A 22,152-nucleotide genomic window follows, 5' to 3' on the forward strand; every position below is an offset into this window, starting at 1 on the left:
CAAACATTTCTCCCCTCCCTGCCTGTGTTTTTCCCTTCAGTCACAACATTTTCCTATTTTCCCCCCAGCTATCCTTTATATATATATTTCTCTAAGGCAGGAACTGTAGCCCTCTTGGTACAGTTCTTCAGAATACCATATTTGCCTGATCAGTAGTTTTACTATAATGATAATAAGGACTTACTTGTTCATAAGAACTACCATATAAACCTATTATACTGGATTGAATTTCAACTTTTAATTTTAAAACAATAACCATCCTTATGTTTCTAAATAGTTTCTTCTAGATTTAGCCTGATTTCTTACAACCTATACAGGTTTATGTTTACAGGTTTGTGTTTCCCCACTATGGAAAACTAGTTAGACTCTCTAAAACATATTTCAGGTTCTTTTTAGTGTTTACAGAATTATGGATTTGAAGAAATAACTATTGATAATGAGATAGTATATATAGTAGGCCTAACAAAGGCCCCGCTGAGGAAATTACATTTCAACTCATTGTTACAACTGTTGTTTATTATTTTGGGGAGGTTATTGCTGTTCTTAATGTTGTTTCAGAACATTATGTTCAGGTGTTTTTTTGTTTGTTTGTTTTTGTTTTTGAGATGGAGTCTGGCTTTGTTGTCCAGGCTGGAGTGCAGTGGCGTGATCTCAGCTCACTGCAACCTCCGCTTCCTGGGTTCAAGTGATTCTCCTGCCTCAGCCTCACGAGTAGCAGGGATTACAGGTGTGCACCACCACACAGGGTAATTTTTGTATTTTTGGTGGAGATGGGGTTTCACCATGTTGGCCAGGCTGGTCTTGAACTCCTGACCTTAGGTGATCCACTCAACTCGGCCTCCCAAAGTGCTGGGATTACAGGTGTGAGCCACCATGCCCAGCCTTGTGTTCAATTTTAAAGCATTTTGTGGAAAGAAAACCTATCCATCTACAAGCTTATTCCAAGTAATGTAGTGTTTTAGAATTAATGGAAGGATTTATTTAATACTTCTGATTAGGTTGAGTTTTTTTGAATTTCTTGCTACTCACTAATAACAAGAAGGGGGGAAAAAGAAATTTGGTTTTCTTAGGGGAAGGGCCACGTTAAGGTATCAAACTTTAGTATTTCTATAAAGGAATATTACAGAAGAATTCTACTGAACATTAGTGTGCCAACTCAGAATCAATCAAAGTTTTACAGTAATTCTTATTTCTGTCATAGTCCTCACCGTCTTACAAGCTTAGCACATCCCCTTAAAGTTCAGTAGCAGCTCCTACTGAACTTTCACCCTATTTACCTTCTTTCTACTTGTGTGAAAGGGAAAACTGCCCTAAAGGAGTTGGTGTGACCACTGCATAAGGGATATGATCTAAGGCTTCCCAACTTTTAGAAAATACTCTTTAAGAAAACACAGCTCTGTAGTGCTGTGTCTTGGTTGGTAATAAATAAATAAATAAATAAATAAATAAATAAATAAATAAAAACATTTGTGGCCAGGCGCAGTGGCTCATGCCTGTAATCTGAGGCGGACAGATCACAAGGGCAGGAGATTGAGACCATCCTGGCTAACACGGTGAAACCCTGTCTCTACTAAAAATACAAAAAATTAGTGGGGCATGGTGGCGGGTGCCTGTAGTCCCAGCTACTCGGGAGGCTGAGGCAGGAGAATGGCATGAACCCAGGAGGCGGAGCTTGCAGTGAGCCGAAATCCTATCATCTCACTCCAGCCTGGGCGACAGAGCCAGACTCCGTCTCAAAACAAACAAACAAACAAACAAAATAATAATTTAGAAAAGCACAGCTCTGCTCTGTTTTAATAAAGTATTACTCTCAGGAATTTCTTGGCCACTCCGTCTCTTAAATAGCAGGAAAATACCTTTGCTCAGTATTTTGAACAGCAATAAAAAGGAATAGGGAGGGGCTAGTCTTCAATAACATGATTGTCTCATTTGCTAGCTTTTCCTTAGCAAAGACTTTTGAGGCTTTCTTTCAGATACCACGTAAGTCATTGACTCCTGACTTGGTCTGAAAGTACTACATTAGGCTGCTACTGATAGCCACTTAGCCAAGAAAGCTAACCTCTGAGCACCCTCCAGTGTATTGCCTATAGATTTCCAAACCTTGCTTGTGAAATGTTAAAGTGTCTTTTAATCCCTAAGAAAAAAACCCTTGCTCCAGCTCCCATGTTGGGCCAAAGTTTCAAGTTAAAGTTTTAACAAGTGTCTTACTCATGTTCCCATTTACATATTAGTGTAATGAAATTTCCACTGAAACTATCCCTGCCACCAAAGGAAATATGAGAAGCCTCTCAAATCTTCTTTCAGGAGAAAAATTTAGCAGAGAAGGTATATTACAACATCTCCCTTTTATTAAAAATCACCAGCAAAAAGGGACTTCATATCCCTCAGAGAATAGGACTCACACTACATATAACAGCTGACAGTACTCACATCTCTGATTCCCAGCAGGGAAATAAGCCAAGATGAAGCCTGAAGAATCCCAATCTCAAGAACTGACAAGGTAGACTTTCAAGGTTACGTTCCACCAATCACTGGAAAACTTCTGGCGCCTCTGCTCCTCAGCTGTTTTCATGTGAAAGATTTTCTTAGCCTTGTTCAGACAGCTTTACTGCTGAAAGGTTGCGGAACACATCCTTTTAAAGATTGTCTTTATTAATGTGTTTTACTTCCCCTAAGAGATCTTTAGTCCCTTCTGGTACTAACCTCGACTAACATGCATGGAGATCAGCAATAACTTTTTCTATGTTTCTACATTTTAATATTTCCTCCTCCTCCCACTCCAGCTCTCTGTACTTTTCCATAGGAAATCTGGTTGATTGACTTTCTTGAGTACCCAGCCAGCTTGCTGCCCGATATTCTTTTGGCTAGAAGTAATCCTTTTCATAGGTAAAGAGTTAGTTCAAGCCACTCATTTGGCTTGGAAGAGAGAGGTGTTTTGAGGAATATCTGAACCATATCTACTTGGAAGTAGAGACAAAAACCTCCAAAGTATCTGATAAATGGTGGTAGAGGTAGCTTGACTATAACTCTAGGTCAGGATTGGTGCCTAAAACAGAAAGCCATTTGAAAAACTGATGAAAACTATGGGCTCTCTCCCCGGGATATTAAAAATACAAAATTTTGCATACTGTTGTAGGAGGTTCTAGACATCCATGGAATATAGGTTAAGAACATTTAATTTGAAAGAATAGAAATATTAATATTTTAGACTCGTATATCAATATGTAGTTTTCAAAACCCTCTCACATTATCTTATTATCTCAGCATACATTTTAGATAAGCAAAGTAGAAATGATTATCCCCATTTTAGAAATGATGACAGACCTTAGGAAGTAGAGTCACAGATACATCCTTTGTAGTATTTATGTACTTGAAAAGGAATTGATTGATTTCTCTTGGCCTGAACCTCTTTAGGATAAATAGATCTTCTATCCTCTCCATGAGTCCTGTTTTTCTTAATATGTTACCTCTCTCTTCTTAAGAGCCTTAGGTTATGGAAATCAGAATTAGACCCACTTATCTTTAGACCCTGTTTTGGGTGTGAAGAAAGATCACCTAGGCTGGGCACAGTGGCTCATGCCTGTAATTGAAGCACTTTGGAGGGCCGAGGTGGACGGATCACCTGAGGTCAGGAGTTTGAGACCAGCCTGGCCAATATGGTGAAACCCCATCTCTACTAAAAAGTACAAAAAAAATTAACCGGGCATGGTGGTGTGCTTCTGTAATCCCAGCTACTCAGGAGGCTGAGGCAGGAGAATCACTTGAACCCCGATAGGTGGAGGTTGCAGTGAGCCGAGATGGCACCATTGCACTCCAGCCTGGGAGACAAGAGGGATACTTCCATCTCAAAAAAAAAAAAGAAAGAAAAGAAAGGATCACTTCATTGTATTCTCTGACCTTTCAAATAACCTTTACTTTTCTGCCTGTGAACGTGCCTCCATTGTTATAGCCATGATAGGATAGAATGGTTGGTTAAGAAGAGTCAAGAGAATCAGGGCTGCTTTACTCACACTTGGAGAAAGTGTTAGAGCAGTGGTTCTCAAAGTGTGGTCTTCAGACCAGTAGCATCAGCATCTCCAGGGGAGTTACTCAAAACACAAAATCTTCAACCAGAGAATTGGAAGCAGAAAAAAAAATTTTTTTTTTTAATTGCAAAATACAAAATCTTGGGCCCTCTCCAGACCTTATAATTCTAAAACTCTGGTGGTTAAAATCCAGCAATGTGCTTTAATAAGCTCTCCAGGTGATTTTGATACAGCTAAAATTTTAGAATTACTGTATTCTATAAAAACTTGTTGACTGGGCACAGTGGCTCACGCATGTAATCCCAGCAAACCAAGGTGTGTGGATCACGAGGTCCGGAGATCGAGACCAGCCTGGCTAACAAGGTGAAACCCTGTCTCTACTAAAAAAAAAAAAATACAAAAAATTAGCCGGGCATGGTGGCACGCACCTGTAGTCCCAGCTACCGGGGAGTCTGAGGCAGGAGAATCACTTGAACTTGGGAGATGGAGGTTGCAGTGAGCTGAGATTGTGCCACTGCACTCCAGCCTGGGTGACAGAGCGAGACTCAGTCTCAAAAAAAAACCAAAACAAACAAACAAACAAAACTTGTTAAGTGGTAAGGCTTTTCCTGTCAGTCTCCTAAAATGTCTTCTGGTTATATTTGGTATAGAAATGCCAGTCCTTCTGGTTCAAGTTATCTGACTTCAGTCATTGGACCAAGGAGTTCCTTTTTACCTGAGTGAGGGAAAGGGGAACCAGCTTAGTACAAGTGGACTGAGGTGAACATTCTTGTTAGGAGGAGGAGAAGTTTAGAGATTCATCAAGCAAGCAAGTAATCTGTCTCACTTTGTGAAATTATGAGTAAGAGATCAGAATTGCTGTGGGTGATAGTGAACATTCGTATTTGAGTTCAATTAATTTCTGTTTCCATTTCTGGTAGTGGCATTGGGCAAAGTTGCCACTTAAAGAGCTGTTAGAGTTCTCATTCTTACGTAATTAGGTGTTTTCAGTTGTAACTTGATCAGGGCCCCAAGATTATCCAGTATGATGTCATTTCTAAGATGTAATCTGATACAAAAATGAATTTAAAGAGTAATTTTAAATTAAGTAAATTTAAAGATAAAAGGAATGATTTGGGACTAGTACACCTGGGACTAGGACCTTTGGTATTCTGACTTATATTATAAGGCATGGTATAGTAGATAGAGCTTTGGCTTTAGCATAAACACAGGCTCAAATTCCAGTCCCATCACTTACTTGCTGTGAGACCTTGGACAAATCATTTGTTCTCTCAGAGTTACACTTTCCCACTTTGTCAAGTGAGAATAATACTGCCTACTTCGTAAGGTTCTTGTACAAATTAATAGAAGTAACATATACATAGAACTGTGAATATAGGCATTACCGAACTTTTCTCTTCCAGAGATGTCAATAAGCAGTATGCAATATGACCTTCTCTCTCTAAATAAAGATTATCCTTAAAAAAGAATCTGCTGGCTGGGTGCGGTGGCTCACGCCTGTAATCCTAGCACTTTGGGAGGCCGAGGCAGGTGGATCACCTGAGGTCAGGAGTTCAAGACCAGCTGACCAAAATGGTGAAACCCCATCTCTACTAAAAATACAAAAATGTAGCCAGCGTGGTGGCACATGCCTGTAATCCAAGCTACTTGGGAGGCTGAGGTAGAAGAATCACTTGGACCCGGAAGGTGGAGGTTACAGTGAGCCGAGATCGCGTCATTGCACTCCAGCCTGGGCAAAAAGAGCAAAACTCCGTTTCAAAAAAAAAAATAGAATCTGCCGTTTTATGTCCTTTCTTATGCTCAACAAGCAGTCTTTTTTTTTTTAAGGAAGAATTCATATCACTTTCCCCCAATCTATATAGCAGACAGTTGAGTGTAGCTTTCTTCTTCACTATGTCTCTTTCAGAAATCAGCAAATAAAGAATGTGATTCTTTGTCCTTTTGCTTGAATATTTGGCATGTAATAAGATTGTTGTGATTCTGGGGACTGAGGAGATAAGAAACTTCCCTTTGTAGTCTTACCTTCCATGAACACACATTTTGTGAAAAGAGCAAACTCGGTCACCCTATGCCAAATCAGCAACAATCTTGAAGCTGGGCCTAGAAACCAAATGTCAAACCTGTATAAAAGATGCACAATTCAGAGGAAAGCAGTGAACTGGGAAAATTGATTTCCTTGGTGACAGAGCTGAAATCAGTGTCCCCAGTCTGGCTAATCCAAGGACACAGAGTATAAGGTAGGGCCTGCCTGAGTACTTGGCACCATTAATTTTTTTTTCTTACGCTTTTAATAAAGTCTCTCATTGTTTTAGTGGCTCTGTGGTTAATTTTTTTCTAATGAGACTAGGTTAACTAAAATCATCTGACATGGAAAAGGAGGAGGTAAGGTTGAAAAGGAACCTAATTAGCAAGTTAATTATAGCAAGCAAAAAAGTGCAGTGGTTATATAAATAAGCTATTGTTATGCGCATGCAAGTTGGGCCTTGTCAGGGGACTTGCCAAGGTTTAGAGGTCAGAGGATCCATGTAATTAGGTGTTTAGGAAAAAAATAAATAAAAGCAAAACAGCCACCAGAATTAGGAATGGCTGATGAGCCACTAACAGAAATGCCTTATTAAATTGGGGCTGTACTGCTGAAGGGGTTGTTGGAGCTGCTTCAGGGATTCCAAGGAAGAGTAGTCCCCCACTCCCCAGCCCCAAAAGCTGGCTGGAACCAGAGCCAACAGAATTGCTGATGAGGAAAGTTTAAAGGCCTGATCACAAGGGTCCCTGGACCACAGAGGTGGCAGTGGGGCTGGTAATGTCACTATGCTGGGCAGCAAGAAGAAATACATTGTTAATGGCAACTCTGGGATTAAGGCCCAGGTGAGGCTAAGCTCTTATTTACCAGTCTTGCTGCTGCTATAGCCATTATTGTAAAAAGCCAGCTGCTTATACTCTTTTTCCCCTCCTTTCCTGCTTTCATCCCTCCCTCTGGCTTAAGGTGAACTACCCCTCTTTTAACAGTCTCTTTTCCTCCTTTGCCTTAATGCCTGTTGGAATTAGGCAGTTCTCTCTCATATGGAAAAGGAGGATTTCTTTAAAAGATCCTGGTTCCAGACAAGGTAGGAAAGTTAGGGGTATAATCTACTAAGGTACCACAATTGGGGTGGGCAGATTACAAAACCAATCCATTACAAAATGGACTGTTGAGTGAAGAATATATTGGTGTTTAATTATTGAGAGGAGGTAGACACCAGGGAGCCACTTAATTCATGTTCTGGTTGTCAGAGAAAGATACTTGTTTCTTGGGGAAAATTGTATAACTTATATTTAAGTGGTTAATCTTGCTCTAATATTTTTCTGTCTTAAAGAAACTTGACTTCAGTGTCTAACCAATAAGCAAGGTTTTAGAACCCTATGTTCTAAGTGGATAAAGCCTTGCACAACCTAGTCTTCTTTAGTCCTAAAAGATAGCATGAACTTGTCCCAGGAAGGAGGGATTACTGTAAATAGAAAACACTAGAGAAGACAGCTCAGCTCAGAGAAACTGGTTTGAGATGATAATGCAGCTAGATAGCTACGTGGTTTATTCACCCTGATCCTACAATCTAGGGAATAAGAGTGACTGGCCCCCTCTAGTGGTGTGTGTACATGGTGTGTGTGCATATGCACCCACATGTGCATGTACACAGGTGTGAGGTTGTGTTGAGCATCTGAAACAGGGTTTATCTATTCTTCTTTAAAGGGGACACTGGAAAAGTTAGTGACTCAGGGTGACCTTTGAAAAGTTCCATTATTATTCCTTTTCCTAGATGGGCTTCTAAAAAAGAATAAAGACATGTGACTGTTTTGAACAAGGTTGGTGAAATGGAAGCCAGAGTTTGCAGCCTGACTGCTATCCACCTCCCAGCTTTCCACCTTTCCTCTTCTTCTCAGCTCTTTTTGCCCTTAAAAATAATTTTAACTTTAGACTTTGTTTATGTTTACCATATTTACTGAATATTCAACCAAGTATAGAAGTGAAGATAGAATGGGCTACTTCAGATATATTGATTCAGCACTTGATTGAGTGCCTAGGATTTGTGCCTGAGGATATAAGGGTGAACGAGAATCACAGCTTCTCCCTTTATGAGCCTATAGTTTATAGAGAATACAGGTAAGTAGACAGATAGTTACATTCAGTGTGGTAAGTGCTGTGCTAGGAGAAATGCAATACATGAAAGTTCATGTACGTCCTATGGGAGTACATAGAAAGACACTTTATCTTTTTGGAATAAGTTGTTAGTTGAGCAAAATAATCATCTTTGTCATTTTGTTGTTGTTGTTGTTTATGAAGAGCTTCTTATCTGATGAGTTTTCCTATTGCTGAAAACAATTTGCAAGCCCTAAAGCACTTTGCAGGCTTTATTTGTTGTTATGGCTATGAAAAGACTATGAATCCCCCTAAAAGGCAATGTGAAGCTAATTCAATTTGGCATTGGTCCCCTTGTCGCAATACTCAAGTGACTCATTAGTTACCTCTAACTGTGGGAAGTGGAGCCATCAGTTCCTCCTTTCATTCTGGTGTACTGTATGTTCTGCCCATCAAGGAACCATCTTTTTATCATTAAAGGTAGAGTCACTTGTCAGATCTTTGATCGTTTTCATTAGACCTTCCTCTGTGCCACCTTGGATTCAGAATAGGCAATTATACAAACAGAGAAAACGAAAAAGTTATTAGTTGAATAAATTATATGAGCTTTTTTTTTCCCCAAACAAGTATAGTTTATAAATGACCTTTGATTTGTAGAGTATTATAAAGTATCAGCTGGAACCTCCAACAATAGGAGAAAGATAAAATTGTAAGAAAATCATTATCAAATAATCATCAAAAATGCAACCTCCAGAGTGTGATATGAGGTTTGTACATATTCAGTCAAGTAATCTGCTCCTTCTACATCTATTATAGTTAATGATCAATCTTACTGCTTTTAGGTATTGTATAACATCAAGTATTAAAAAATAAATTAATATTTACTTACTAGCCAGGCGCAGTGGCTCACGCCTGTAATCCCAGCACTTTGGGAGGCCGAGGTGGGTGGATCACAAGGTCAAGAGATTGAGACCATCCTGGCTAACGTGGTGAAACCCCGTCTCTACTAAAAATACACAAATTAGCTGGGTGTGGTGGCACACACCTGTAATCCCAGCTACTTGGGAGGCTGAGGCAGGAGAATCGCTTGAACCTGGGAGGCGGAAGTTGCAGTGAGCCGAGATCACGCCACTGTACTCCAGCCTGACTACAGAGTGAGACTCCATCTAGAAAAAAAAAACAATTTATTTACTAGTACTGGAAAGCTAACTAGTATATTTTAGAAAAGCTTTAACAAATTAGTGTGGCTACCTGTAAGAGTTACGAGAGCATTGAACTGTGGGGGTCGGGTAGGGAGTGGATTTGTTGAATTTTCTGCTATGTTTCAGTTTACATGCATTGTCTCATTGAACCCTCTCTAAAACCTGTGAGGTAAGTACTTTTATCTCTGTTGTATTTATGGAAAAATGAGACTCACTAAAGCATCTTGAGCAACATCACACAGTTAATAAGTGGCATAGCCAGAATTTAAATGCAATTTCAGAATGTTCATTCTTAATGAAAAGCCTTTTTAAAAATTATTAAATCATACCATTTCCTGATATTCTTGAAACGAATGCAAGTCATTTTGCCTTCCTGTACCTTGCAATTTTCTCATTTAGATATATGGAGCTTACAAATATAATAATCTCAAATATTCTTTCCTGTACCTTGCAATTTTCTCATCTAGATATATGCAGCTTACAAATACGATAATCTCAAACATTCTTTCCAGTTTTACTTTTCAGTGAAACTATAGAAAATATTTCTGAATATGACTCAACTTTCTAAAAATTTAAGCAGAATATCCCATTCTCTATTTGTGGGGAATGGGGTGTCACAACTTTATTGTAAAAAGCATATAGTCAAAGAGTGGGCCAGGCACACTGGCTCATGCCTATAATCCCAGCACTTTGGGAGGCCGAGGTGGGTGGATCACTTGAGGTCAGGAGTTCGAGACCAGCCTGGCCAACATGGTGAAACCCCATCTCTACTAAAAATACACAAATTAGCAGGGCATGGTGGTGTGTGGCTGTAATCCTAACTACCAAGAGGCTGAGGCATGAGAATCACTTGAACCCGGGAGGTGGAGGTTGCAGTGAGCCAAGATTGCGCCACCGCACTGCAGCCTGGGTGACAGAGTAAAAGTCCATCTCAAAAAAAAAAGAGCGTATCAAAGATTTAAATTTGATTAGAAACATAGTAGGAAAAGAATGAGACATCGCCAGACACAGTGACACATACATGCTTGTAGTCCCTGCTATGTGAGAGGATGAGGTGAGAGGATTGCTTGAACCCAGGAGTTCAAGGCCAGCCTGGGCAATATGGAAAAACCCCATCTCGGCCAGGCGCGGTGGCTCACGCCTGTAATCCCAGCAATTTGGGAGGCAGAGGCGAGCAGATCACTTGAGGTCAGGAATTCGAGACCAGCCTGGCCAACATGGTGAAACCCCATCTCTTCTAAAAATACAAAAATTAGCCGGGCGTGGTGGCAGGCACCTGTAGTCCCAGCTACTTGGGAGGCTGAGGCAAGAGAATCGCTTTAACCCGGGAAGTGGAGCTTGCAGTGAGCCGAGATCGCTCCACTGCACTCCAGCCTGGACGACAGAGCGAGACTCCATCTCAAAAAAAATAAAAATAAATAATAAATAATAAAAGAATTAAAAAGTATTCTTCTCTTCAAAGAGTCTTAACATTCCAAACGTAGGTTGATACAATCAGATCAACTGTTAGGTGAAAGCCTATAATACAAGCCTTGAATTGCTGTCTCAAAATGGAGGTTCTTTTTCTCCATATAACTAGGTTTCTTTTTCTTAGCAGATCCAGTTTGCTGACCAGAAGCAAGAATTCAACAAACGTCCCACCAAAATTGGACGTCGCTCTCTGTCTCGTTCCATTTCTCAGTCATCTACTGACAGCTACAGCTCAGGTGAGTACTGAGCTGCTGTGGACCCAGCTGTTGAGGCTAATAAGTATGATCTCAATGGGCCCTCCTGTCTATCCAAGGCTAATTAAGCATGACCAAGACTGTGCTTTGAATAAAAAATACTCTGAGTCAAAATTTAGACTAAAATTCTGGGTGGAATCTTTGGATTCCTCTTGGCGGTTCAGATTGGAGCTTAATAGAGGCCTCTGCTTCCAATAGAGGCAGAAGAAGGTGATTAAGGAAATTGAATTCTTTAATCTACTCAGAAGGGTGGGAATATGTCATTGATGACCTTTCCTGAACAGTATGTGTATATATTTGTGGGTTTTTTTTTTTTAATCCTTCGAAAAAAAAAAAGTTCTTCATCCCTCCATCTGGTACTTGCAAATTAACAGGGAAACCTCAATTGCCCCAAGAAATAAGGAAGACACTGCAGCTAGTTCAAGCAAGTGAGCCCTTTGCCTTCTCCCCTTAAGCCGTGACATTGGACTTCTTGTTACTCCTCCCATCCTTTGCACTGGCATTAATTCAAATACATGTGCCCTGGGAGTGAGTTATCATTTAATGCCAGGTAAGCTGTTACTGTGTAGGACCCCTTCAAGGCATCGGCCATTTGTGCTAAATGCTGCCTAGTATGAGTCTGATTCAATAAGGAGTTAGTTTATTTTGCTCTTGTGTTGGGATGTGGTAGGGAACTGAGTGCTTGCCCTAGTTACCTCTTCACATTATAAATAGTAATATTCATTAGAAAATTTTTATCATGAACTGAAATTTTATTTATTCTTCGTACAAATAGGAAAGTAGTATTTGTTATATAAAGTTGAAGAACAGTTGTTTGGGAAGCTGTAGCTTTTAGGCGGGGTAGATTATATACTTTTTACATTTCTCTTTTTACTTTCTCCCCACAGTAACAGTGAATGATGTAAAGCATATGACATCACTTCCTATGGATTTTTATCTAAAGATACAGAATCTTGTACTACCTTTTTTCGGGGGTAGCACAGGATTTGAGACAGGGTCTCACTCTGTCACCCAGGCTGGAGTGCAAGTGGCATGGTCATAGCTCACTGCAGCCTTGACCTCGTGGACTGAAGTCTACTGAGTATCTGAGACCACAGGCACCCATCACCATGCCTGCCTAAATTTAAAATTTAAAATTATTTGTAGAAATGGAATCTTGCCATGTTGCCCGGGCTGGTCTCGAACTTCTGGGCTCAAATGATTCTCCTCAGCCTCCCAAAATTCTGGGATTACAGGCGTGAGCCACTGTGCCTAGCTGGGAAACCTATCTTATTCTACTGAAATAAGCAGTGTTGAAAATTCACGAACTGGTTAATGTAACTCTGGAAACCATAATAATTGTGAAAAATGTGAATTGTAAAATAGTTTGTAACATTTTAAGCTGTGGGTTTCTGCATGTTATCTAAAGATTGATACTAAGTAATAATAATAATGTCAGATTTTATCTCCAGCTCAGTCTCTCCCCTACACACTAGATATACATATCCAACTATATTCCTGCAGAGGAAACCAATACCTGCCTTCCCACCCAACCTGCATAGGCAGGAAGTGTACTTTAAAAAATATCTATTTACCTGGAAGAGAGTAATGATGCCCTTGGTTTCTAAGTGAGCACATAGTGACTTGGCATAGCTCGTTGGTAAATGATATGGACTGGTATCATCCTGGTAAACTTGGACCTTTTAGATTAAACTATATGAAATTACCATTTTTTTAAGTCAAAAATTGCCAACCTAATGTATCTATTTAATGATATTAAGTTCAGGTGCAGGAAGTCAAAACATCCTGGAGAAGAAAAAGAACTTAAAGATCTCATTCGGCTTCCCACTAATTGCTGACCTCTTTGGGAGCATTTTAAATCATAGGATGCTACTTACTATACATAGTTATTTATCTCCTGATAAGTTCTTATATAATCCCTGGAATTTAAAGATTTTATTTAAAATTTGCTGGTTTTGTTTGCCTGATTTAGGGGTATCCCACTGTCCTGGTTACCCTCATCTGGACATATTTCAGATTAGGTATCATTTTAAAAATATTATGCCTATCAACATAATATTCTTGTTTTTTTTTTTTTTTTTTTTTTTTTTGAGACGGAGTCTCGCTCTATCACCCAGGCTGGAGTGCAGTGGCCGGATCTCAGCTCACTGCAAGCTCCGCCTCCCGGGTTCACGCCATTCTCCTGCCTCAGCCTCCCGAGTAGCTGGGACTACAGGCGCCCGCCACCTCGCCCGGCTAGTTTTTTGTATTTTTTAGTAGAGACGGGGTTTCACCGTGTTAGCCAGGATGGTCTCGATCTCCTGACCTGGTGATCCACCCGTCACTAATCTACAGGAAGTGTTCCGTAAACTCAGTGCTTTTAAAATGAAACCCAGGCCAGGTGCGGTGGCTCATGCCTGTAATCCCAGCACTATGGGAGGCCAAGGCGGGTGGATCACAAGGTCAAGGGATCGAGACCATCCTGGCTAACACAGTGAAACTCCGTCTCTACTAAAAATACAAAAAATTAGCTGGGCGTGGTTGTGGGTGCCTGTAGTCCCAGCTACTCTGGAGGTGGAGGCAGGAGAATGGCGTGAACCCGGGAGTTGGAGCTGGCAGTGAGCCAAGATCGCGCCACTGCCCTCTAACCTCGACCTGGAGGACAGAGCGAGACTCCGTCTCAAATAAATAAATAAATAAATAAAATGAAACCCAGACTGTTTGTTTCTTTAGCAGCTGCATCACATGCACTGTTGCTTTGTTTTGTTTTTTGTTTTTTTCTTTTTCTTTTCCCCTTTGAGTGAATGGTTGTTAAGCCCTTTTAAACAAACTCTTACTAGAAATGCCTACTACCTTGATTATTGGACTAGGAGTTAGGAGAGACATAGTTTCTAGTCTTTGATCCATGTTTCATTTGTTGTGTGATGCTGGAAAACTTGCACCTGGCATTTTCATAACTCAGACAATGGAAAGTTATATACAATGATAGAAAAAAAGCTTCATGTGCATCGAATGAAAGCCAAGAGTAATGGAACTGACTCACAGCTTTCTAAATAATGACAAGACATATACGCAAATGTGTGTCAATAAGAACTTGGGACCCATTTTCAGCATACAGTATAATGGGTATACATTATTTAAATTATGTATAAAATTAAAAGTCATGTATATGTATAAAAATTAAAAGTTATTTAAATTCAGCACACATTTAAATGACTAGGCTGGGCACAGTGGCTCATGCCTGTAATTCCAGCACTTTGGAAGGCCGAGACAGGCAGATCACCTGAGGTCAGGTGTTCAAGACCAGCCTTGCCAATGTGGTGAAACCCTGTCTCCACAAAAAATATAAAAATTAGCTAGGCGTGGTGGCACACGCCTGTAATCCCAGCTACTCCGGAGTCTGAGGCATGAGAATCGCTTGAACCCAGGAGACAGAGGTTGCAGTGAGCTGAGATTGTGCCACTGCACTCAGCCTGGGCAACAGAGTGAGACTCCATCTAAAAAAAAAAAATTAAAAAAAATAATAATAATTTAGGCTGGGTGCGGTGGCTTATGCCTGTAATTCCAGCACTTCGGGAGGCCGAGGCGGGTGAATCACCTGAGGCCAGGAGTTCGAGACCAGCCTGACCAACATGGAGAAACCCCGTCCCTACTAAACATACAAAAATTCGCTGGGCATGGTGGCACTTGCCTGTAATCCCAGCTGCTCAGGAGGCTGAGGCAGGAGAATTGCTTGAACCCGGGAAACAGAGGTTACGGTGAGCCGAGACTGTGCCATTGCACTCCAGCCTGGGCAACAAGAGTGAAACTCCGTCACAAAAAAAATTAATAATAATTTAAATGACTATAGAAATTAAACTGGAAAGCCCCAAAGACTGACCTCTTCCCTTCTCAGTTTATAGTTTCTCCCTAGATGAACTCATTTATCTCATAGGTTTAAATACTGTGTATTGGTATTTGATTCTCAAATTTTATCCCAGCTTAAATCTCTCTCCTGTATATTAGATTCATATATACAACTGCCTGCTAAGTCCTTTCACTTGAATGTTTTATAGGTATCTCTTTTATTTTATTCTTTTTTTTTTTTTTTTTTTTAAGAGACAGTGTCTTGCTTTGTTGTCCAGACTGGAGTATAGTGGCACAGTCATGGCTCACTGTAGCCTCAAACTCTTGGGCTCAGCCAATCCTCCCACTCAGCCTCCCTGGTAACTAGGACAACAGATGTGTACCACCACATCCAGCTAATTTTTGAAAATTTTTTTGTAGAGATGGGGGGTCTCACTTTGTTGCCTAGGCTGGTCTCAAACTCCTGGCCTCAAGCAATCCTCCTCCCAAAGTGCTGGGATTACAGGCATGAGCCATGGCACCCAGCCCATAGACATCTCAAACCTCCCATGTATTAAAAACTGAGCTCCTCAGTTCCAACCTTACCCATCTTCAGTCTATTCTCAACACTACAGCCAAATGTATTCTTTTAAAATAAGTCATGCCATATCATTTCACTGCCTAAAACCTTCCAGTGGCTTCCCAATCTCACTCTTAGGTAAAGCCTAAAGTTCTTACAATGGCCTACATTTCTGTTCACCTCTCTACTTCCCTAAACCTCTCCACTCCCCGAGATGTTCATTTCACTCTGGCCTTGCTAGCCTCCTACTGTTATTTTGAAACATGCCAAGCACTCTCCTGCTTCAAGACCTTTGTACCTGTTCCCTCTGCCTGGAATGCTCTTTTTCCAGATACATGCATGGCTGGCTACCTTACCACCTCCAGTTCTTCACCAAAAATCATCAACTTCTCACTGAATCCTATCCTGGCTACTCTTTTAAATTGTACCCAACATGGTGACTAGAGTTAATAACAATGTGTTGTATTCTAGAAAATTGCTAGGACAACAGATTTTAAGTGTTCTCACCATAAAGAAATGATAGGGATATGAGGTAATGCATATGTTAATTATCTCTGTTGAGCCATTCCACAATGTGTACATATCTCGAAACGTCATGTTATACACATAAATATGTACAATTTTGTCAATTAAAAATTCATTAGAAATAAATACTATACAGAACTCCACCTAACATTCTCTATCAAATTTTCCTCTATTTTTATTCATGGCACTTATCATATAACATATATATATTACTAATATGTTTTGGTCTTTTCCCTTCTACTTAAGTGCAGGATCCATGAGAACAGAGATTTTTTTTTTCTTTTTTTTTTCTGTTTTACATTGCTGTATTCCCAGCACTTAGAACTGTTTGACACATAAGATGTACTCAATAAATACATATTGGTGAAAGGTGTTCAGAGACATTATACTTTTATACCCTTGTTGAGGTCTCTAATATACTCAGTGTGTGTGAACAACAAAAGCAGGTTTATGAGATTTCAAAAAAAGACACTTTCCCGTCCAAAGTGCTTGTTTTGCTGAAGATACTCAGAGGCTTACATAGGCTATAGCCTCCTCTCCCTTCCTAGGGATCCTAGTACTAAGTTTTGCCATGCTTTCATTTAGAAACCTCTACCAGCTTTTCTCAACCAGGGATCCTCATCTGAATCACAGAACACAGAAAATGATTTTATAGACTTTCTTAATTTTCCAGAAGATGATACATGACTAGTACCTTTCCAGATGTGTGGAAGAGAAGTTAATTCATTATGTACAATGAATGCTTCAAGGCATTAGGACTTAATTCTAGCAGCACCCAGGTTGAACAACGCTGCATTAATCCATGGAACTATTTTATAAGAAGCAAACTTCTAAAAAACTCTTCCCCTAAGGAAAAAAACCTCATAAAAACAAATGAACAGAAGAGACTTTTTTTTTAATCAGACCATTCTCAGTGATATATTTCTGAATAAGCTGTCTTTGCAGTGAGTTACTTGGTTAAGAATGAAGAGAGAAGACAGGAGTCCCTTCACAATTGGCTCTTTTTTTCCCCAAACTCTACAATTCTTATAAAGTTTGAGATATTTTCAGATTTTTCTGAACAACAAAGTTTTGTTTGTTTGTATTTGAGATGCTAACATAGCTTTTTACATTCATCAGTGAAGTCTGCTATAACCAGACACACAGGTCCCTACTGTTACTTCCATTACCAAATGAATAGGTTAGTAGGTCCCTACTGTTAACTTCCATTACCAAATGAATAGGTTAGGCCCAAGAGGAGTTGCCTGACATAAAATAGTCTAATAGGACTAATTCAGTCAGGGTTCTGACTGCTGCTTCTCCTAGCAGTAACCCACAGCATCACAGCTGCTGAGAGGTAAAGCTAATCAGGCTTGAGCCTTAAAACGTGTATACATGTTCTGTGAGATAGATTGTGGATTCTTGATTCATCATGTTGTATTCTGATTTTGGAAAATAATGAAACAAGATAACTTCGTACTCCTTTTCTACATAGAAACGGAACCCTTCTGGTTATCATCTCATTGATTCATAAGATTTTTCTGGTGGTAGTTGGGGGAAAGAGCATAAGGAAAGAGGGAATCTGTTACAGTTTACAGTTAGATAAATTGAAAATTGGTCACTTAACCACATAGGGTTGAAGCTAGAGCTAGGATTTCAGGACTATTTTAGTAGGTTATTGGTTGTTCTCACTTATTTAAACTATGACTCTGGGCTTTAGAGTATGCTGGCAATTACAAATATTTTAGAAACTCTGTTCAAGTGTGTTTGTGCGTATGTGCTGGGTTTCTCTAAATTTTCCTAGGAACAATCCTTAATGCTATCTGAACTGTCATCATGAGTTTGTTACTCTGTGGCAGAAATGAGTATGGATTCAAAGAATAAATGAGTAAATGTCACTATCAGCAATAACCTTTCCACTGTTTGCAGAACTAGTAATACATTCTCTTGGTCTGGATCTGTCAGCCATGTCGTATCCGCTTAGTAGGACAATCTAGACAACTGATATTTTTGGTTCTTACCTGATAGCAGGTCTGTATAAGGAGTTCTTTGAGGCCGGGCATGGTGGCTCAAACCTCTAATCCTAGCACTTTGGGAGGTCAAAGTGGGTGGATCACCTGAGGTCAGGAGTTCAAGACCAGCCTGCCAGCATGGCGAAACCCTGTCTCTACTAAAAATGCAAAAATTAGCCGGGCACAGTGGCAGGCGCCTGTAATCCCAGCTACTAGGGAGGCTGAGGCAGGAGAATTGTTTGAACCCAGGAGGCGGAGGTTGCAGTGAGCAGAGATCGTGCCACTGTGCTCCAGCCTGTGTGACAGAGTAAGACCTTCTGTCTTAAAAAAAAAAAGCTCTTGGAAAACAAATACATTTTGGCTCAAAGAAAAACATTGGTTGAATTAACTATAACTACTTGACTACTGTTAAGAAAGTAAAATACTTTTTTTTACAGCTTTTAGAATAGGGAAGTGGTATAAAGATTTTTTTTTTTTTCTTTGAGTCAGGGGGAAAAATGGCGAAGCCGGAAATTGGAATGCTTCCCTTAAGGGGAAGTTTTCAAATTTTGTTTTGCTTTTTTGTTTTCTTCTGACTCATTCTTAGAAACTAAAGAGGCATAGGAAGGGGGATCTCTTCTGGGTAGAGTTAGGATTCCAGTCTCAACCTCTCAAATCACTGCCAGCCAACCACCTGCTGCTTGGGTAAATTAGTAGGAGATGATGGAGGTATAAAAAAAGAGAAACTGCTAAATGATAATGTATGTATGTCATTCTTTTCCCATTCAAAATCCTAAAGCTGAGTAAGAACCCTTAAAGATGTTATATCTGGAACTGAATTTAAAATATGTGCAGAAGTGGGTAATATCAGGTATCATTTATTGAGTGCTTAATTACTGTATGCCAAGCATTGCACTAAGCACTTTACATATATTATCTTACTTAATCTGCTCAACAACTTGACTCTGACAAGTCATGTTCTCGTATTATATAGTCTTATGACATCCTGATTTCTGCTTTACAGCACACATTACAACTGTTTTTTTTTTTAAGCTCTAAATAACTAATTTTGTAACTAGTTTTTTTTTTTTTTTTGACTCACTGACTTGACTGAAAACTCCATGAAGGTAAGGACCATCTATATCTGTCCTGTATTTCCAGCACCTAGACTATGTCTAGCACACAATAGATGCATAATTAAAATTTGAATAAACAACTGAGTGTGTGAATGACTGAATACGTGAGTAAATTAACAACTCTTTCAAATGGATCAGCTCCACTTTATACACCCAGAAACAGAGACTGAGACTTAAATCAAAGACTGACTCCAGAACACATGACCAATATATTTGAATGGCCATTGGGAAGCATAAAAGTCATCATGACTCTGAAAAAGGATTTGAGATTTCAGGATATTCTGAATATGAACACTTTCTTCAAAAGTAATTTTCCCATAAATCTGGATCAGGATTAGGGATGGCTATTATCTTTTTCTCTCTTAGGTGGTAGAAGCATGGTTCCCCTAAGCCTCTAATTTATTAGGTATTTCTGAATATTGATTAGTAAAACAGATGACTTCCCAGAAAGCTGTTTCTGGGTTCTGTTGCCAAAAGTACTTTGAGCTTTCACTCACCCTAGGAGAGAGAACACAAACTTTTTGTACAGATTAGCTCCTTTCAAGAACAAAAGTCTCTTTGGGGATTTACTAATTCCCTCACCTCCCTTGGTGCCCATGTTCATTCCTGTTGCCTCGTGTTAGGACTTTGCTCCAGCTCCATGAGAGATTCTCAAGCCCCTGCTGCCCAAATGGTTTGTAGTGCCATGCCTGATTAACTGGGCAAGGTCAGACTTGCCTTTTACAGCCCTCCCAGAGATAGACCGTTTGCTAAGAAATCTCAGAAATGCCTTAATTCCCTGGATATAAGTAGATCAGAGTATCATAGACCGTAGGCACTTTGAGCTTTCACAGTTTTCTACCCTTAAAAGTGATGGCAGTACTTTACTCCATTGAGAGATACAAACCTTTTTCTAGAGAGTGTTTCTTTTTTTTTTTTTTTTTTTTGAGACGGAGTCTTGCTCTGTAGCCCGGGCTGGAGTGCAGTGGCCGGATCTCAGCTCACTGCAAGCTCCGCCTCCCGGGTTCACGCCATTCTCCTGTCTCAGCCTCCGGAGTAGCTGGGACTACAGGCGCCCGCCACCTCGCCCGGCTAGTTTTTTGTATTTTTAGTAGAGACGGGGTTTCACCGTGTTAGCCAGGATGGTCTCGATCTCCTGACCTCGTGATCCGCCTGTCTCGGCCTCCCTAAGTGCTGGGATTACAGGCTTGAGCCACCGCGCCCGGCCTAGAGAGTGTTTCTTAACCCCCCAAAAAACTTGGAGGTTAAGAACTATCTTCAGAAATTCAAACGCAAATCAGAGAAGGACGCTGCTTCAAATAATCTAGCAAGTGGTTAGTAACTACAGAATCCTGTGAAGACTAAAAAGACCCCAGCTAAGCATGTGAATAGCAGTAGCAGCAGCTGCCTGTTAGCCACGATAAAAAGTTTTGGACCTTTCACACTCTAGTGTATGTTGCTAAATGGATTAGTTATCAGAGCATTTTATTGTACCAAAGAGGATTTATTCACTTCTTTGGGAGTCTAAAATGCCTAACGCGGGACCCACTGAGGCCAGCAAGAAGGGAGAGCACATTGAATACTTTATTGTTAATGTCTAATTAGGTCTGCAGGCACAATTCAGCCTCATCAGAGTCCGTCTGAAAAAAGAAAGCTCTGTTATGGCAGACAAATACTTTTTGTGTGGTTCTTAATTACTTTCCCATGGATTCCTTATTTTCTAGGTCTTATCTGTTCAGTAATTGTACTAAAACACAAATTATATCAAATATTTAAGCAGCACACAGAGCAGAGTAGCTAGAATCCCAAAAATCCATAGGTCAATGACCATGATCTTGCATTAGGAACTTTCACCTAATGCTACCGTGGTGTAACCTTTCCTTTTTGCATATTCAAGGACCTCTGTATGTTCTGAAGATGAAGTTAACCCTAATTTCAAGTTAAGGCTATCCAGGAAGAATGTCTTTGGCAATCTCTTTCAGCTTCCCTCTTCTGGTCTGTGTATAGCATGTAGGTGCTTACCAGAGGTAAAAAACTTATATGGCGCTAGGTGGCTAGAGAAGCCTCAGTTCGCTCCGTGGTTTGGAATTTTAGAGGAAGCATTTTTTTATTCCCTGAGCGTTTTTTATTCTGTCATTCCAGCGGCTTCATATACAGATAGCTCTGATGATGAGACATCCCCCAGGGACAAGCAGCAAAAGAACTCTAAGGGAAGCAGTGACTTCTGTGTTAAGAACATCAAACAGGCAGAGTTTGGACGAAGAGAAATTGAAATTGCTGAACAAGGTAAAGAAAACAAGCACCTTTTCCTTCTTAACCTGCCTATGTATTTTTGTCTGTATTAATCCCTTTTTATGTCTGGGGTCTGGTAGCTTGTGAAATTTCTATGTGATAAGAATACTTATAACAAAAGAAATACGAGTTCAGAAAACACTGGGGAAATCTGGCAAGTCTAGAAGGAACCCTATATTTGGAAAAAAAGAAAGGGAGAGAGACTGGATAAGGACAGGAATATAGAGAATCAGAACCCTGGAACCTCTGAAAGCCCTTTATAAAGGAAAATTCAGGTTCAATGTCTTGATCCCTGGAGAAACCTAATCTAACCTGATCAGGGGAAGGATCTTAACTTAAGAAAATAAGTTTTTTCTGTTTGTTCTTTTCTCTCTTATTCCCTCTTCTTTAATATTGCTGTATTTATTGGGGCTTTTCAGAAATGCCTGCATTGATGGCTTTGAGGAAGAGAGCTCAAGGAGAAAAGCCTTTGGCTGGAGCCAAAATCGTGGGTTGCACACACATCACTGCTCAGACTGCTGTGAGTTCTTTTCTTTTCTCCTTTTAATAACAATAGTTAATAATAGCCACGAGCTACCGAAAGCTTACAAGATGCCAAGCACCGAGTTAAGAGCTTAACAAGTATTAGCTCATTAATCCTTATAATGGCCATATAAAGGAGGTATTCTTGTTTCCATTTTATAAACGAAGAAGCTGAGGCTCAGAGGGCCTAAAATATTTGTTTAAGGTTATACAGCTAGAAATCAGAGTCAAGATTTTAACTTCAATATATAGTAGTCCTCCTGCTTTGTCTGTGGGGGA

At 40.0% G+C, this 22,152-nt stretch overlaps 1 protein-coding gene across 6 annotated transcripts in view; it reads left to right on the forward strand.

Annotated features, from left to right (window-relative positions):
• AHCYL2 (adenosylhomocysteinase like 2) overlaps positions 1-22,152 on the forward strand; it is a 211,066-nt gene that overhangs the window by 147,682 nt on the left and 41,232 nt on the right. For 3 of the 6 annotated variants that reach the window (XM_007982881.3, XM_007982879.3, XM_007982882.3), the window contains 3 exons: positions 10,936-11,047; positions 21,202-21,345; positions 21,771-21,871. In XM_007982881.3, the coding sequence (XP_007981072.1) occupies positions 10,936-11,047; positions 21,202-21,345; positions 21,771-21,871 (357 nt within the window). Of the gene's footprint in view, positions 1-6,669; positions 6,891-10,935; positions 11,048-21,201; positions 21,346-21,770; positions 21,872-22,152 lie in introns of those variants that run through there. The other 3 variants (XM_007982880.3, XM_007982884.3, XM_007982885.3) reach the window with 2 other exon arrangements.

This window comes from Chlorocebus sabaeus, chromosome 21 (assembly GCF_047675955.1).
Source record: "Chlorocebus sabaeus isolate Y175 chromosome 21, mChlSab1.0.hap1, whole genome shotgun sequence".
Classification (NCBI taxonomy): Eukaryota; Metazoa; Chordata; class Mammalia; order Primates; family Cercopithecidae; genus Chlorocebus; species Chlorocebus sabaeus.